The sequence below is a fragment of the Saccopteryx leptura genome, chromosome 13, assembly GCF_036850995.1.
Source record: "Saccopteryx leptura isolate mSacLep1 chromosome 13, mSacLep1_pri_phased_curated, whole genome shotgun sequence".
Taxonomy (NCBI): Eukaryota; Metazoa; Chordata; class Mammalia; order Chiroptera; family Emballonuridae; genus Saccopteryx; species Saccopteryx leptura.
In genome coordinates, this window is record NC_089515.1 from 8663260 (window position 1) to 8680462 (window position 17203).

Consider the following 17203-nt stretch of genomic DNA (forward strand, 5'->3'; position numbering starts at 1 on the left):
AGGACCCAGGTTCGAGACCCCGAGGTCGCTAGCTTGAGTGCGGGCTCATCTGGTTTGAGCAAAAACTCACCAGCTTGGACCCAAGGTCACTGGCTCGAGCAAGGGGTTACTCGGTCTGCTGAAGGCCCACGGTCAAGGCACGTATGAGAAAGCATTCAATGAACAACTAAGGTGTTGCAACGAAAAACTAATGATTGATGCTTCTCATCTCTCTGTTCCTGTCTGTCTGCCCCTGTCTATCCCTCTCTCTGACTCTCTCTCTGTCTCTGTATATAAAAAAAAAAAATGATGGAGAAAAATAATAGAACTGAGCCAGTTCAGAAAAGCCAAACACTTCACCTCCTGGAGGCTGTTTCTCCATCTAATGAGGACCACAGTCCCAGCCTGCCCGCCTCAGTGGGTGACAGGGACACGGAGTCAATGAGGTAAAAACTGCAAATTCTGTAGAGAAGAAGGTCTCTTCATTCAAAGAGTAGGGGTTGGCCTAGAATGTCCTGTGATTTCCACTCAATTATACTTGCAATGCAGACATAAACCTTACTTTTTTTTTTTTTGCCCTCTAGTCCTACTAGTCCTACATCCACTCATCTTCATTCTAGAACATCACGAGGCTGGATTCAAGAATTCGGGTGCAGGAAGCCGTGTGTGGGGTGAAAGCTGAGCTCTGCCACTGATTTAGCGTATAGCCTTTGCCTCCAGCACCACCTCTGGAAAATGAGGGCCATCGCTACAGGGATGCTTTCAAGGTTAAATATATAAAATAATACATCAGAAGCTAGACCAGAGCGGACATTCCCATATGCTAGTAATTACTCCTCCAAAGAAGAAACTGATTCAAAACTCACTGAGAGCCCCCAATGGCTGTCTCAGCTTAGAGCCAAAGCAGTTCATCAGATTCTTCAGAAGGTGTGTCTGGCCGAAACCGGAGCCATGCTGTCCACAGCTTTCATACTCGTGCCAGTGGAAATGAGCACCAACGCCCTGGGCCGGGCACTCAGACTTCGCAATAAAGGAGCTCTCCACTGTTGCAAACATTGAGTTTGTCCTGTTTCATTGTCTCTTCCCTCGATTTCATTCTCATTAAATGCAATGAAATCGCCCCAAATGCCCACCTGCCTGCCACCAGGACAACATTAGAAGACGCTGGGTTTGCAGTGCTTAGTCTTAGGCCGTCATAAAGTTGGGTTCCTTGGGTTCCTCAAAAACTAGGCACACTGCCCCCAAGTTAAACCTGGGGCCTCAAGCATTTCTACAACACATGCGCATACGTACGGGCTGTTTACCTATCCAGAGAAATAACGATCACACGGTGCCAAGCCACGGCTAGTCACAGCCTGCAGAAACGGGCTCGGTCTCGCTGCTGGGTGACCTAGATCCTCGGGATGGCCCACGCAGCACCAGTTCTCCTGCCTCCCTGGCTCTCTCCGCCCTAGGTTTCAGTGAATTCCACAACCCAAGGCCACTGCGCTGAGGTCGCCTTCAGAAATGCACCCCAGGCCCAGGCTGCCTCCAGGCTCAAGAACACCTGCCCCAGGAGGCCTGGGGTGGGGGGAGGTGAGGGGCGTGTGCAGTGACTTGCTCACCATCCTCCTGATCCCCCTTTTCTCTCATCCTTCGGCTCTGAGCTCAAATAGCAGCTCCCTGGGAGGCCCTTCCCTGACACCCAGGGCCGCGCTAGGTGTCTTTGCACCTGTCTTCTTGCTTTATAGCATTGACCTCAGTTTTCTTTAGTTGAAAACTTTGGTTTTTTACCTGGACTCTAAATACAGAAATATCCGGACAATAAAACTGCCTTTTTTGTTTTTTAGATTTTATTTATTCATTTTAGAGAGAGGAGATAGAGAGACAGAGAGAGATAGAGAAAGAGAAGGAGAGAGAGAAAGAAGGGGGAGAGGAGCAGAAAGCAACAACTCTCATATGTGCCTTAATCAGGCAAGCCCAGGGTTTCGAACCAGCAACCTCAATGTTCCAAGTCAATGCTTTATCCACTGTGCCACCACAGGTCAGACAAGGACAATGGAATTGCTTTTAAACAGTTTTTTTAATGATCATAGATATATATAACTTAAACATAGAATTACCATATGAGCCTGACCAGGCAGTGGCACAGTGGATAGAGTGTTGGACTGGGATGCAGAGGACCCAGGTTCGAGACCCTGAGGTCGCCAGCTTGAGCATGGGTTCAGCTGGTTTGAGCAAAGCTCACCAGCTTGGACCCAAACTCGCTAGCTTGAGCAAGGGGTTACTCGGTCTGCTGAAGGCCCACGGTCAAGGCACATATGAGAAAGCAATCAGTGAACAACTAAGGTGTCGCAACAAAAAACTGATGATTGATGCTTCTCATCTCTCTCTCTGTTCCTGTCTGTCTATCCCTCTCTCTGACTCTGTCTCTGTGTAAAAAAAAAAAAAGAAAAAAAAAAAAAGAATTACCATATGATCCAGCAATTCTACTTCTAGGTATATGCCCCAAAGAATTAAAAGTAGAGATGTAAACAGACACTTATACACCAATGTAGACAGCAACGTTTTTCACAATACGTGAAATGTGGAGGCAACCCAAAAGCCCATTAGCAGATGGATGGATAAACAAACTGTGATGTGTCTATACATGAAATACTATTCAGCCATAAAAAGGAAGTAAGTATACACGCTACAACATTGTGTTACATGAAGGAAGACAGACACAAAAGGTCCCATATCGCATAATTTGATTTCTGTGAAATCCTTGGAATCAGTAAATCCATAGAGATGAAAAGCTGGTTAGTGGTTTCCAGAGCCTGGGGCTCGAGGGCAATGGAGAGTGTCTGCCTGGTGGGTAGGAGGTTTCCTTTAGGGGGATGAAAATATTTCAGAACTAGACAGAGCTAGTGGTTGCACAATGTTGTAAATGTACTAAATGCCACTAAACTATATACTTTAAAATGATTAGGATTATCTTATGTGCCTTTCATCTCAATAAAAATAGTGCCTGATAGAAAAGTTTCATGATGTTGGACTTAGAATTATTTCTTAGCTATAACACCAAAAGCACAAGCAACAAAGGAAAAAACACAGGTAAGTTGGATTTCATCAAAATTCAAAATGTTGTGCATCCAAAGGACACTATCCAATGAAAGAAAAGGCAACCCATGAAATGAGAGAAAAATATTTGCAAATCAAATATCCGATAAGGGGTTGATATCCAGAATATATAAAAAACTTCCGCAACTCAACCACAACAAAAAACAAACCACTCCATTTAAAAATGGGCAAAGGGCTTGAATAAACATTTCTTCAAAGCTATATACATGGCCAAGAAGCACATGAAAAGATGCTCAACGTCACTAATCATTAGGGAAATGCAAAAATCAAAACCACAATGATGGCCCTGGCCGGTTGGCTCAGCAGTAGAGTGTTGGCCCGGAGTGTGGAAGCCCCGGGTTTGATTCCTGGCCAGAGCACACAGGAGAAGCACCCATCTGCTTCTCCACCCCTCCCCCTCTCCTTCCTCTCTGTCTTTCTCTTCCCCTCCCGCAGCCAAGGCTCCATTGGAGCCAAGTTGGCCCGGGCGCTGGGGATGGCTCTGTGGCCTCTGCCTAAGGCGCTAGAATGGCTCTGTCCACAACAGATCAACACCCCAGATGGGCAGAGCATCGCCCCCTGGTGGGCATGCCGGGTGGATCCTGGTCGGACTCATGCGGGAGTCTGTCTGACCGCCTCTCTGCTTCTAATTTCAGAAAAAAAAATACAAAAAACTTCACAAAACCCACAATGAGATAACGCTTCACATCCATCAGGAGGGCTGTTACATAAAGAAGTAACACCACTAACAGGAGTTGGTAAAGACGTGGAGAAATTAGACCCCTGTGCACTGCTGCTGGGAATGTAAAACGGTGCAGTCCTGTGGAAAATGGTCTGGCAATTTATAAAAATATTAAACACAGAATTAACATACAATCCACAATTCCAATTCTAGAGATATAGCCAAAAGAATGGAAACCAGGGACTCAAACAGATATTGGCACACCCATGTCACCGCCTCATTCTTTACAGTATCTAAAAGGTGGAGGCAATCCAAGTGACCATCAACGAATAAGTAAATGACATGTGGAATATACAATGAAACATTATTCAGCCTTAAGGAGGGAAAGAATCTGATACCTGCTGCACCATGGATGAACCTTGAGGCCGTTAAGCTAAGTGAAATAAGCCAGACACAAAAGGGCCAACACTGCATGCTTCCACTTCTATGAGGAACCTACAGTCATCAAATCCATAGAGTCAGAAAGTAGAGCAGTGGTTGCCAGAGGCTGGGAAGAACAGAGAATGGGGAGTTCATGTTTAATGGGTACTGGGTTTCAGTTAGGGATGTTGAGAACAGTTCTGAAGATGATGGTGATGATGGTTGTACAATAATGTGAACGTGCTTAAGGGCATTGTACCCTTCACAATGGTTAGGATAAGTAAATTTTACATTATGGTCACGTTATTACAGTAAAAGAGAAAACAGTCCCCAGTTACCGTTGGAAATGTCATCCTGCGTTTATTTGCCTGCTAACTCACTGTCTTGTTTCCCCCCAAGGGCAGGAAGCTGCAGGCGGGCTCAGATTACTGCTCAATTCTTCACTGCTGTATCTCACAGGCTAGAACAGTGCCTGGTAAACGACAAGCCTTCACTGCAGTTTTATTTATTTGTAGTGTGTCGGGTCACTTGCTTGCTTTCTGACTCCCCACTGGATGTAAGTTTCACCAGACAGGGACCTAGTTGGTTTGGTTCCACTCTGGGTCCACAGCACCGAAACCAGCGCCTGCCACCCACCCAGGGCTCCGTAACTGTTCACAGAGGTAATACAAAACTGCATCCAGCCCAGGACATGCAAGTTTGTGCCCGAGAACTTGGCATCTGCTGCAGAGAGCTGTGGGAAGTCCCCAGCTAGACAAAACCACTGGCCCGGACATTTCGGAGACCCTCTGGAGGCCAGGGTCCTCCTGCTCACCTCTCTGCTCACCCCAGTGACATGGGTGATTAGCCTGCCCAGCCTGTGTCTTGTCCAGAAAACAAAGAGTGACGAGCCTGGGCCTGCCCACCTCCCGGGAGTATGACAAGAATTGGATGAAATCACACATAAAAATGGGCGCCCCGGGCTCTACACAAATGGTCATCTTGCAGCCTGCAGCATGTCTACTTGGTGGGACATGCAGAGACACAAGAGCACCAGGCAGACCTGCCTGGCACCACCCCCGGGAGATGAAGTAGATCTTTTCTAAAGTGGGGAACATGTCCCCTGGGTGACTAACGCTCTGCCCTTTTGGGTGTGATGGGATTTCAGGACAGGGGTCCTCACCCATCAGTGCACCCCAACCTCGACATCCTCTCTACCACGAAGTGGATGCAGAGCTACTAGGTTGTCCCACCCCACCCCAGTGGACAGCAAATACCTGGGGCAGAGCTCAACCGTGGGAATTGGCCAGCTGCATGCATAATGACCCTGCCGACTGACCGGGAACTCAGTCTTTTTTTTTTCTTTCTAAAGTTAGAAATGGGGAGGCAGTCAGACAGAGTCCCGCATGCGCCCGACCGGGATCCACCTGGCATGCCCACCAGGGGGCGATGCTCTGCCCATCTGGGGCATCGCTCTGTTGCAACCAGAGCCATTCTAGCACCTCAGGCAGAGGCCACAGAGCCATCCTCAGCGCCCGGGCCAACTTTGCTCCAATGGAGCTTTGGCTACGGAGGGGAAGAGAGAGACAGAGAGGAAGGAGAGGGGGAGGGGTGGAGAAGCAGATGGGCGCTTCTCCTGTGTGCCCTGGCCAGGAATCGAATCCGGGACTCCTGCACACCAGGCCGATGCTCTACCACTGAGCCAACTGGCCAGGGCCGGGAACTCAGTCGCTTTTAGGACACATCAGTTTGCCCACTGGCCCAGCTGGGGCCACCACCCCCTCCACAGCCTCACTCCAGGACAAAGGAAATTCTACCAGAAGCGTTTGGACGGGTTAGTTACTGCGTTATGTTGAGAACAGAAGACTTGTTCATCATGTCACAACAAAGCGACTGAGCCGGATCTTAGGTAGGCACACCAAAATATTATTTGTGAAAACCTAAACCAGTATGGCAGATTCAATTGTGTTTTATAGCTGATTTAACGAGGCTCGGAGGAGGCAATGAGCAGAGGAGAAGATGGAACAGCGCCCCCTAGGTGTCAGGGAGGGAGCAGCAAGCACATTAAGCAGAGTGCACCATGCAGAGCACACTTCCCCGGCGGTACCTGCGGAGGTGCAGGGTTCGGAGGCCACAGGACGACGTTGTGTGAGCCGAGGTCCTGTTGCTGAAAGTAAAGGGGTCTCACGGTTAGGACTGGCACAGGAAACGATATCCCCACAGGACCAGAGCGACGGTCTTGGCATTTTCTGTTCCCGTTTCCAGGCCCAACCTGCTCGGTGAGCTCCCACCCTGCCCACGTTACCGGGGACCTGAGACCCCAGAAGGGGAGGAACCTGTAGCCAGAGGGGGTACGAAGAAGGACAGGGCCAGGATTGGGCAGGCCTGTCCCTCGTCCGTTGCCCAGTGCCTGGTCCTGAGTCCAGGAACAGAAGGTTCCTTCGGAAGTCATCGTCCCTTCCAAGAGGTCACTGTAGGCATGGACGGAACGGGACAGGGGGTGTAGAGGCGGAGAACTAGATTGGAGAGCTGGCAACGATCCAGGCGTGAGGGGCTAGCGCTGTGTCAGTGGGGACGGAGGGGAGAAAAACTGCTAGAGAACAACCACCGAACGAATGTATATGATATTTTTGTCTTTTGAGAACGTGTTTCAAGCAATATGGATGGGTAGTCATCAACCTGGGCCCGCCTTTCCCTGGCAGGGGTGGGTACAGACTCAGCCTGGCTCACTCCGCGACCCAGATTCCGGGGCACAGTGACTGGTCCCAGAGGAGACACATGACAACCCAGCCAGTCAGACCCCTCGTAGGGGCTGGTCAGGAGGCTGGGCTGTCAGCTGGAGGAAGCGTGGGAACCTGGAGCTGCTGGCAGGGCTGAGGGTGCCCCCTGAGCTCTAAGGCACTGCTGGGGGCAGTGAGGGTGCCCCCGAGCTCTAAGGCACTGCTGGGGGCAGTGAGGGTGCCCCCTGAGCTCTAAGGCACTGCTGGGGGGTGGTGAGGGTGCCCCCTGAGCTCTAAGGCACTGCTGGGGGGTGGTGAGGGCGCCCCCTGAGCTCTAAGGCACTGCTGGGGGGTGGTGAGGGTGCCCCCTGAGCTCTAAGGCACTGCTGGGGGGTGGTGAGGGTGCCCCCTGAGCTCTAAGGCACTGCTGGGGGCAGTGAGGGCGCCCCCTGAGCTCTAAGGCACTGCTGGGGGGCGGTGAGGGTGCCCCCTGAGCTCTAAGGCACTGCTGGGGGGCAGTGAGGGCGCCCCCTGAGCTCTAAGGCACTGCTGGGGGGCGGTGAGGGTGCCCCCTGAGCTCTAAGGCACTGCTGGGGGGCAGTGAGGGTGCCCCCTGAGCTCTAAGGCACTGCTGGGGGGCAGTGAGGGTGCCCCCTGAGCTCTAAGGCACTGCTGGGGGGGGGGCGGTCAGGATGCCCCCTGAGCTCTAAGGCATCAGTGAGGGCAAGATCTCTAGGATCATCTTTTGAATGTCTCGAGTTAGCCACGATTGCAGGTTGGACCCCCTCTGTGGATGTCTCAAGTCTAGAAGTCAAATGAGCCTTCTCTGCTTGTGGTCTTTGGAGATGGGCTTATTTCTCTCCCAATTAAGAGAAAAACACAAAACTCTAATTACACAGAAATTCAGAAGACTAAATGGCGAGGCCATTAATTACTTTATTAATTACTAAATCATAGGGTGATTTATTTAATGTAGAGAATAGGAGTGGGTGGGTGGAGTCAGAGGTGACTCTCAGACTTCCATCTTGGGTGGTAGGGTGGATCATGGTACCCAAGAGGAGGGGGACATGGGAGGAGAGGGTCAGGGAGGGAAGCTGCATTCAATCTTGAGGAACACAGGGTAACCATGGGTCATCCAGACAGAGACATCCAGGAGGCAGTGGAGCCCTAGGCCCACGGGGGAACCCTGAGTCCTCAGCCAAACGCACCAGTGCTTTATTCACTTGTGGGATAAAAGTGAATAAAGCACTTGCTCTGATCCTGGGACCCGAAGGACCACCCGCTTGTGTCTGACGGAGGTTGGTGATGTGAAAACCTGGAGCACCAGGAAAACATCTCTGCTCCAGGAGGGCCGAGAAAAAGGAGGGAGGCGAGGGGTGGGAGCAGGGGCTGGGGGGATAGGCAGAGTCGGGGGAGAGTTCTTCGACCTCCCAGCACTTTTCTAATCAGCAAAGACTAAAATGTTCATTCTTCACAAGGACGTAGTGAGATGGCCCTCGTACCCTGATGAGGGAAGCATCCATGACATGACCTTTCTGAAAAGCATTTTGGCTGCAGATGTAGATAGAGATGCAGATGCAGAAATAGAGATAGAGAGAGAGAGCAAGACATACTGACCTCCGTTTGACGCAGCAATTCCATTCCTCTGAGTCTACCCTGAATAGGCCAGCCTTCAATTCTGGCCAGAGTGGTTTAGTCAAGATAATGGAGAGAAGCACGTAAGTTACTTAAAACTTTGTATTCAGACAGAAACTCATCTTAGGTTAGAGAAGTGCAGCCACTGCCCCTAGGAGTTCTCCATGGCAGGGAAGACAAACATTCCTCTACTCTTGGGCTCCTTAGCCTCAGCGCCTGGGGCATTCTGGGTGGGTAATTCTTTGCTGCAGTCGCTGTCCTTTGCAGTGAGAACATTCAGCAGCTGGTTGGTTCGTGAACGAGCAGGACTAAAGGCCAGAATGTAAGTCCAGTGCCCTGTATTGTGTCTGCACACAGAAGACGTCCAACCCATAGCTATGCCCTTCTCCACTCTAAAATACAAAGTGGAACTTTTTTTCTTTTTTTTTTTTTTTTTTTTTTTTTGTATTTTTCTGAAGCTGGAAACGGGGAGAGACAGTCAGACAGACTCCCGCATGCACCTGACCGGGATCCACCCAGCATGCCCACCAGGGGGCGACGCTCTGCCCACCAGGGGGCGATGCTCTGCCCCTCCGGGGCGTCCTCTGTTGCGACCAGAGCCACTCCAGCGCCTGGGGCAGAGGCCAAGGAGCCATCCCCAGCACCTGGGCCATCCTTGCTCCAATGGAGCCTCGCTGCAGGAGGGGAAGAGAGAGACAGAGAGGAAGGAGAGGGGGAGGGGTGGAGAAGCAGATGGGTGCTTCTCCTGTGTGCCCTGGCCGGGAATCGAACCCGGGACTTCTGCACGCCAGGCTGACGCTCTACCACTGAGCCAACCGGCCAGGGCCTGGAACTTTCTTTTAAGGATATCCACTCTAACTATTCTCAGCATAGTTTTAGAATTCCTTGTCACTGTAATTAGACAAGAAAGAGAAACTAAAGGCATTAATTCAGAATTAAAAAGAAGAAATAAGACTCTCCCTATTTGCAAATACCATAATTGTCTACATAGAAAATCCCAAGGAATCTATTAAAGAGAAAAAAGCTTTTTAGTACTAGTAAGTGAGTTTAGCAAAGTCACAGTATATAAGATCAACATACAAAAATCAACAATGAAGATGGGGAATCCGACATTAAAAATGAAACGCCATTTATAATCACTGAAGACAAAATAAAACATTTAGGCAGAAACTTAAAACATATGCGGAATCTGTGTGCTGAAAATTATGAAGCAATGATGACATAAGTCAAAGAAGACCTAAATAAATGGAGAGAGACACTACATGTTTATGGACTAGAAAACTGAACACAGTCACAGTAAAGATGTCAATTCTCCCCAAATTGATCTATAAGTTTAATATCATTCTTATCAAGACCCCAGCAAAGAATTCTGTAGACATAAACAGCCTTATCCTAAAATCGGTATGGACAGCCATCAGTCCTAGAATAGCTAAAGCAATTTTGGAAAATAATATAGTGGAAGGGATCACTCTTACTTGATTTCAAGACTTCCTATATAGCAGCAGTCATCAGACTGCACGGCTTCAGCAGATGGATAGACACATAGATCAATGAAATCTAAGAGAACCCGGAAACAGACCCACACAAATATAACCAAGTGATTTTCTGATGAAGGTGCAAAAGCTGCTCAACAGAGAAAGGAGAGTACTTTCAACACCTGGTACTTGAGAGATGGACATTCAGAGACAAGACAAAACAGAGACACAAGAGAGGAACCGCAGCCTAAATCTCACACCTTACACAAGAAATTCGCTCAAAGTGGATCGCGGATTTAAATATAAAATGTAAAACTAGAACATTTGTAGAAAAAAAAACATGATACAGTTTTCAGGATGTAGAGCTAGCCAAAGGATTCTCAGGTTTGAAACCGAAAGCACCATCCATAAAACGACAATAAACTGAATCTCATCAAAACCTTTGTTCAGTGGATAGACCATGTGAACAGGATGAACTAATCCTGAGTAAGGATTAGTACCCAGCCTAAACAAAGAACTGTCCAAATTCAACAGTTAAAGCCTGACCAGGCAGTGGCGCAGTGGATAGAGCATTGGACTGGGATGCAGAGGACCCAGGTTCGAGACCCCAAGGTTCGAGACCCCAAGGTTGCCAGCTTGAGCGCTGGCTCATCTGGTTTGAGCAAAGCTCACCAGCTTGGACCCAAGCTCGCTAGCTTGAGCAAGGGGTTACTCGGTCTGCTGAAGGCCCACGGTCAAGGCACATATGAGAAAGCAATCAATGAACAACTAAAGTGCCACAACGAAAAACTGATGATTGATGCTTCTCATCTCTCTCTATTCCTGTCTGTCTGTCCCTATCTATCCCTCTCTCTGACTCTGAAAAAAAAAAAAATTCAACAGTTAAAAAAAAAGCAGCTAGAATATGGGCAAAAGCATGAACAGATATTTCACCAAAGAGAATATACAGATGGCAATAAGCTCGTTAAAGATGTTCAACATCATCACTTAGCAGGGAAATGCAAATCAAAACCACACACAATGAGCTACCACAGCACACATACCAGAGTGGCACTATGAAAGAGTGACAGCAGAAAGTGATGGCAGAGAGACTGGGTCCCTCATACACTGCTGGTGGGAATGCAAAACGGTACTGTGATCCCAGAAACACAGTTTGGTAGTTCCTTATAAAACTAAACATGCAACTACCATATGACCCAGCAATTGTACTCTTGGGGGTTTATCTCAGAGAAATGAAAACATATGTTCACACACACACACACACACACACACACACACACAAACCCTGTATACAAATGTTCGTTACAGCTTTATTTGTAATAGCCCCAAACTGGAAACAGCCCAGATGTTCTCTGGTGAATGCTTCGCCAAACCGCTGCATCTCTATGCCATGAACACGACGCAGCCGTAAGAGGGAACGGACTACTGACACAAGCAACAACCTGGATGAATTCAAGGAAATCATACTGAGTGAGAACAGCCAATTCCCAAAGGTCATGCACCATGTGATTCTGTCCATCTACACAACATTCTCAGAATATTAAAGTTGTAGAGATAGGAACAAATTAGAAGCTGCCAGGGGTTAGGAATGAGGGAGAAGAGGGAGGGAGGTGTGGCTCTAAGGGCGATAAGAAGAGCCCTTCTGCTGATGGAACTGTTGTGTATCTTGACTTTATCAATGTCAATATCCAGGTTGTGATGCTGTAGTTTTGTAAGATGTTACTGGGTAAAGGGGGGGGAGGGGAGTAGGTAAAGGGTACATAAGATTTCTCTGTATTATTTCTCATAATAGCAGGTACATCTACTATCATCTCAAAATAAAAAGGTTAGCCCTGCCTGGTTGGCTCAGTGGTAGAGCATCAGCCCAGCATGTGAAAGTTCTGGGTTCGCTTCCCACCCAGGGCACACAGGAGAAGTGCCCATCTGCTTCTCCACCCCTCCCCCTCTCCCTTCTCTCTCCCTCCCCCCTGCAGCCATGGCTCAATTAGAGCAAGTTGGCCCCAGGCACTGAAGATGGCTCCATAGTCTCCTCCTCAGGTGCTAAGAATAGCTTTGTTGCTTAGCAACAGAGCACCACCCCAGATGGGCAGAGCATCGCCCCCTAGTTGGCTTGCTGGGTGGATCCCAGAAGGGGTGCATGCAGGAATCTGTCTCTCTGTCTCCCCTCCTCTCACTGAATTAAAAAAAAAATTTTTTTAATTATACACTTGATCTTAGCCAAAAGTCTGAGAAGCAATTTATAAAAGGTTTAATAATAAAATCTTAAATATTTCATAGAAAAAAGTATAGGTTTCTGACTCCCCTTGAAGAACTGGGAAGGTTTTGTAATAGTGGGCTAACATTCCCATGTGGCATACACGAGCTGGAGTGGATGATGGCTGTCTCTTTTAGACAATAGGATAGAAACCTCTTTTGTTTGCCACAGTCTCTACCTCTCCCTATTGTCTCACACCCAATCATTAACACAATTACTGCATCTTGCCTGCCTAAAGCATGGAGCTTGCCCCTTTTCTTTTAATGACTCTTGTTTTCCTGCTCTAAGAAAAGATCATATGGAAGACAAAGGCAGAGGGAAACAAACTGAATTACGCTGGCTGAAGTCCAATTTTCTTATTCAAAGAACTCAATACCATTATTCCAAAATTTCCACCATGCGTGAGTTAAATGAGAAAGTGTCTCCTTGATTTTGTTCACCAGGGCATTGAATGAAAATTTTCCAACTTAAAATGGGTAGCTATAAAAAATCTGAATATATTTTAATATCCCAGCCATATGCATAATTAAGCAATTGGGGTCCATTGCTCAATTGGAAAAGTCTTACCTGACCTGGAAACAACAGTTCACATTTAATCTGCTCAACATTGATAGATTTTAAAAGCGCTTTTTAAGGGTCAGAATGTGATTTGGGGGAGGAGCGTGCAAAAGGTTTTATTTTACCTTCCTCTGCCACACCCATGTAAGTTGTTGGGAGGTGGCACGTGGGGCACCACCCAGGAAAAATACGCCGGACTCTCATTCTAACAATTTTAGAAGCACAGAATACAAAGAAAAATTAGTATTGATGGCTTATAAAATGAGGGCTAGCCTTAAAACGGGCATTCTGAAAATGAAATGGAGAATGCTTACACGGACCCATACGTGTCCACATGTATCTAGACACAGTCTCAGCTTGCCCCTTCCTGGGCAGAGAGAAGATGCTGGAAAGAAAAGCCAAGGGGAGGTCAGTAGAGAGTGCCGCGCGTGGGTGAAGGGAGCAGCTCCGCGATACCCACCTGGTTATCCAGCGCACTGTTCTCGTTACCCATGGCGACTCACGGCGCCCCTGCCCAGCGTCCCTGGGGATTTTATCAGAGGTGACTGGGGAAGGGAAAAAAAAAGATATTCACATCAGTAAAACTGAAAAAGATCTGAGGCTTTTTTGGTCTGCGTGTCTCCCCAAACTCAAAAGCCAGAGGATGGGAAGTGTTTATCTCTGCAGTCGCATCATGGAAAATTGCTTTTGAAGAGTTTTCTTTTGCTACATGCCACCCAGACTTCTTGCCCAATACGGGCTGATGTTTTGATTCCTCACCCCAGGGTTGGCAGACACTTCTGAAAAACGAGTTTGTTGCCGCGTCTCTGAGTTAACTCCAATGCACACATATACATACATACATACACACACACACACACACACACACACACACGGGGTGACAGAGGGGCCCCCATGTCAAAGGGAGCTTGAGGCATGCCACTGTCGGAATGCTCTCTGCTTCTCCTTGTGTGCAGTTCAGAAATGCAGAGCGTGGCTGCCTTCCCACCATTGGGGACAGCGGAGCTCGGTGTCCAACCTTAGAAGGCGTGAAACCCACTTCTCTTCAACAACATCTGGTTTTTATATTTTTTACTCTAAACACTTGTTTCATCAAATTGGTTTCACTTTTGCACATACTTGTATGAAGACAGAAAGGCTTCTTTGCTGAGGGGAAATGGGTCGTTGGGGACAGACGAGGAAGGAGTTGTCCTGCAAAAGGGCGTGCTGCGGGGACCACTAGTCATCTCATCGGGCTCACTTGGTGACATTGTTTTTTAGTCATCACCATCATGAGGGCGCTTCCTACACAGCTCAGAAGTGAGAACATGACCCGGCTGACTTCCATGAGACCTCACAACAGAAGCAGACCTTCCCGTGTTCTAGGAGAAACTAAGGTACAGAAAACTTCAAAATCCATCGACGCTTGGGGCCTAGAGATCAGCGGTGTAATCCAGGGGGAAGCCGGCTGGAGAAGGCCAGGGGCTGGTCCTAGGCCCAGTTTTGGGAAGGCCAACGCTGAAATATAACTCAGTCTCCTTCCTTCTACTTCTTTCCTTTTTATTAAATTTACTGAGGTGACACCGATTAACACAATTATACAGGGTTCAGGGGCACGGTTCCACAACACATCATCTGCACACTGTGTCGTGTGTTCACCACCCCAAATCAATCTCCTTCTTTCTAGTTCCTATTTCTTCCTCAGCAATACACTGTCGTCATAGTATTTCCTCAGAAGAGTTCAGTGATTGACTTACTTAAAATAAAATTTGTACACTGATTTGCTTATCTGTTGAACATTGATTGAGCAGCTATCATGTGCTATACCTACTGAACAGTCACTGGAAAAGAAAATGTAAGTATTTGAGCAGACCCAATTAAAATGCCCCAAACTGAGAAAATTGTGAGTGACCTCACTGTAGTGATCAGTTCTCCCACTCCTGACCCTTTAATCAAAAGGGCACAATTCCTTAACCCTTTCTGGCCATTTTCTGTTTATAAGATGGACTCTCAAAAATCATATGCTCACCTACAGAATGTAAAAATATTCATTTACTTAAAATTGATCACTTCAGTTTATTTTATTTATTTATTTATTTTTTACAGAGAGAGAGAGAGAGAGATAGATAAGGACAGCAGACAGGAACGGAGAGAGATGAGAAGCATCATCATCAGTGTTTTGTTGCAACACCTTAGTTGTTCATTGATTACTTTCTCATATGTGCCTTGATCAGGGGGCTACAGCAGACCGAGTGACCCCTTGCTCAAGCCAGCGACCTTGGGTCCAAGCTGGTGAGCTTTGCTCAAACCAGATGAGCCTGCACTCAAGCTGGCAACCTCGGGGGTGTCAAACCTGGGCCCTCCGCATCCCAGTCTGATGCTCCATCCACTGCACCACTGCCTGGTCAGGCCTCTTCAGTTTATTCTTTATGTTCATTTGGAAAATGATGCTCCATCAGAAAACAACGTTGTGCTACAATCATTACTCCCATCTCAATTATAGCGACTTCCTAGCACCAACCAGCTTCAACCACATGCACACTTCAATGCAATATTGATTTTGAAACACTTTCACCAAAATAAATTCAATAATTTTATTGAAAATCAAAACATCCAAACTACCTTTATAAAATGAGGTCACTAGTCAGCCTGACCAGTGGTGGTGCAGTGAAGAGAGCATTGACCTGGGACGCTGAGGTCTCAGGTTCAAAACCCCAAGGTAGCAAGCTTGAGTGTGGGATCATCGCCATGACCCCATGGTCGCTGGCTTGAGCCCAAAGGTTGCTGGCTTAAAGCCCAAGGTCGCTGGCTGGAGCGGGGATCAGTGGCTTGGCTGGAGCCCCAGGGTAGAGCCACATGTAGGGGGTAATCAGTGAGTAATGAGGGTGCTGCATCTACAAGTTGTTGCTTCTCATCTCTCTCCCCTATAGTGTCTCTCTCTCTCTCTCTCTCTCTCTCTCTCTCTCTCTCCCCACTCCCCTCCCCACTCAAAAATAATAATAATAAGTAGATGAGTCAATAAACTAAAGAAAATGGCAACAATATGTCTGCTTCATGTAAATTTCAGAACTGCAAAAGGAGAGCCCAGCTGTGTCTGAAACTGTCCCTTGGGACCTCCAGAACTGCCACCCCTCAGCTGCCAGACAGCAGAGAACAGCCCTGCCAGCTACTCACATTTGGGGGAAAGTCCGAGACTGTGGAAAGCCTGCTTTTCTGCAATGGGACTTTCTCTTCCTGCATTCAGAAGCGAGTGAGGTTGAAGCCGAGGCGCTGACTCACCTCAGGCAGCTGGGCAGACAGCCCGCCCCCACCCTCATACCGACACCGACCAGCTGCGCTTCATACCTGGGCAGCGGCCGGCCATGCAGGGCCACTGTGATTACACAAATGTGCCAGCAGCATCTCCCGGGCCACTGCGTCCGGGCCCTTCACACAGGGATTTCTCTGTTCCTGCACGGGCAGGCGGGGCTCCTTCCAGAAAAGGTTACCCAGCCTGAAGCTGGTCCTGGGGGGACCACCGCGCCTCTGGGATCAGGACTTTGTGTCCTGCACGGGGAGTATGGCGCAGGAGAGCAGGGGACAAACCTTTCTTTCTAGAAAGAAGTAAAATGCCCCAAGGGCTTGTGTTGGCACCTGGGAAAATTCACCATAAATAATGTGGAAAGACAAAGAAAACTTGTGGAAATAGGATGACGTCAGCAGTCTGGCACCTGTTTATGGTGTGGGGTGTGCAGAATGTACCTATCGGGGCGTGGCTTGAGTTTCAACAAGTGAACTCATAAAAGCAGCAGGCTTGCCCAGATCGCTGCTAGTCAGACCTGCCCACGCAGGCTAGAGGAGGCCCTGGGGCCCTTGGGTGGGACAAGGGCAGCCATCCAAAGACCCTTTTTTAAAAAATTCATTTTAGAGAGGAGAGCATGAGAGAGAGAGAGAAAGGTGGGGGGGAGGAGCAGGAAGCCTCAACTCCCATATGTGCCTTAGACCAGACAAGTGCAGGATTTTGAACCGGCGACCTCCGTGTTCCAGGTCAAACGTTCCATCCACTGCGCCACCACAGGCCAGGCCCCAGACTCTTTTGCCCAGCCGCCTCCCTCCCGCCTCCCAGGATTCCAGGATCCCCCCAGCTATCACCAATCAGCCACCCTCCTGCGTGAACGCGGCCCGTTCTGTGTTCATAGTGGCAGAGCCTTCCATGCAAATGAAAACTTCTGCAGAAGCCCCTCACCCTGCCACAGGGAGGCTCCTTCTAGGGAAGTCAATCGGCATTTCATCAAAGGCTTTCCAGAGACCAAGCTCAGAGCAGGGTCAGGAGCTCCTGGAAAGGGAAGCTGGGTGGGGAGGAGGAGCTTGGTGCCCCACTTGTAGGTCAAACAGAGCAGAAGCGTGTACGCTTCAACAGAGGAGTGGGGAAGCAAACTGTGGTCCAACCGTGCAATGGAAT

General features: G+C 48.4%; 1 protein-coding gene across 18 annotated transcripts in view; it reads right to left on the reverse strand.

Moving 5' to 3' along the window:
- The window catches only part of TACC2 (transforming acidic coiled-coil containing protein 2), a 203112-nt gene that overhangs the window by 172196 nt on the left and 13713 nt on the right, over positions 1–17203 (reverse strand). For 14 of the 18 annotated variants that reach the window (XM_066355392.1, XM_066355390.1, XM_066355385.1 and 11 more), the window contains exons 2-3: positions 13244–13328; positions 6249–6308 (exon numbers count right to left, since the gene is read on the reverse strand). In XM_066355392.1, coding sequence (XP_066211489.1) covers positions 6249–6308; positions 13244–13276 — 93 coding nt within the window. In that variant the 5' untranslated portion in view covers positions 13277–13328. Of the gene's footprint in view, positions 1–6248; positions 6309–13243; positions 13329–15936; positions 16012–17203 lie in introns of those variants that run through there. The other 4 variants (XM_066355383.1, XM_066355381.1, XM_066355377.1 and 1 more) reach the window with 3 other exon arrangements.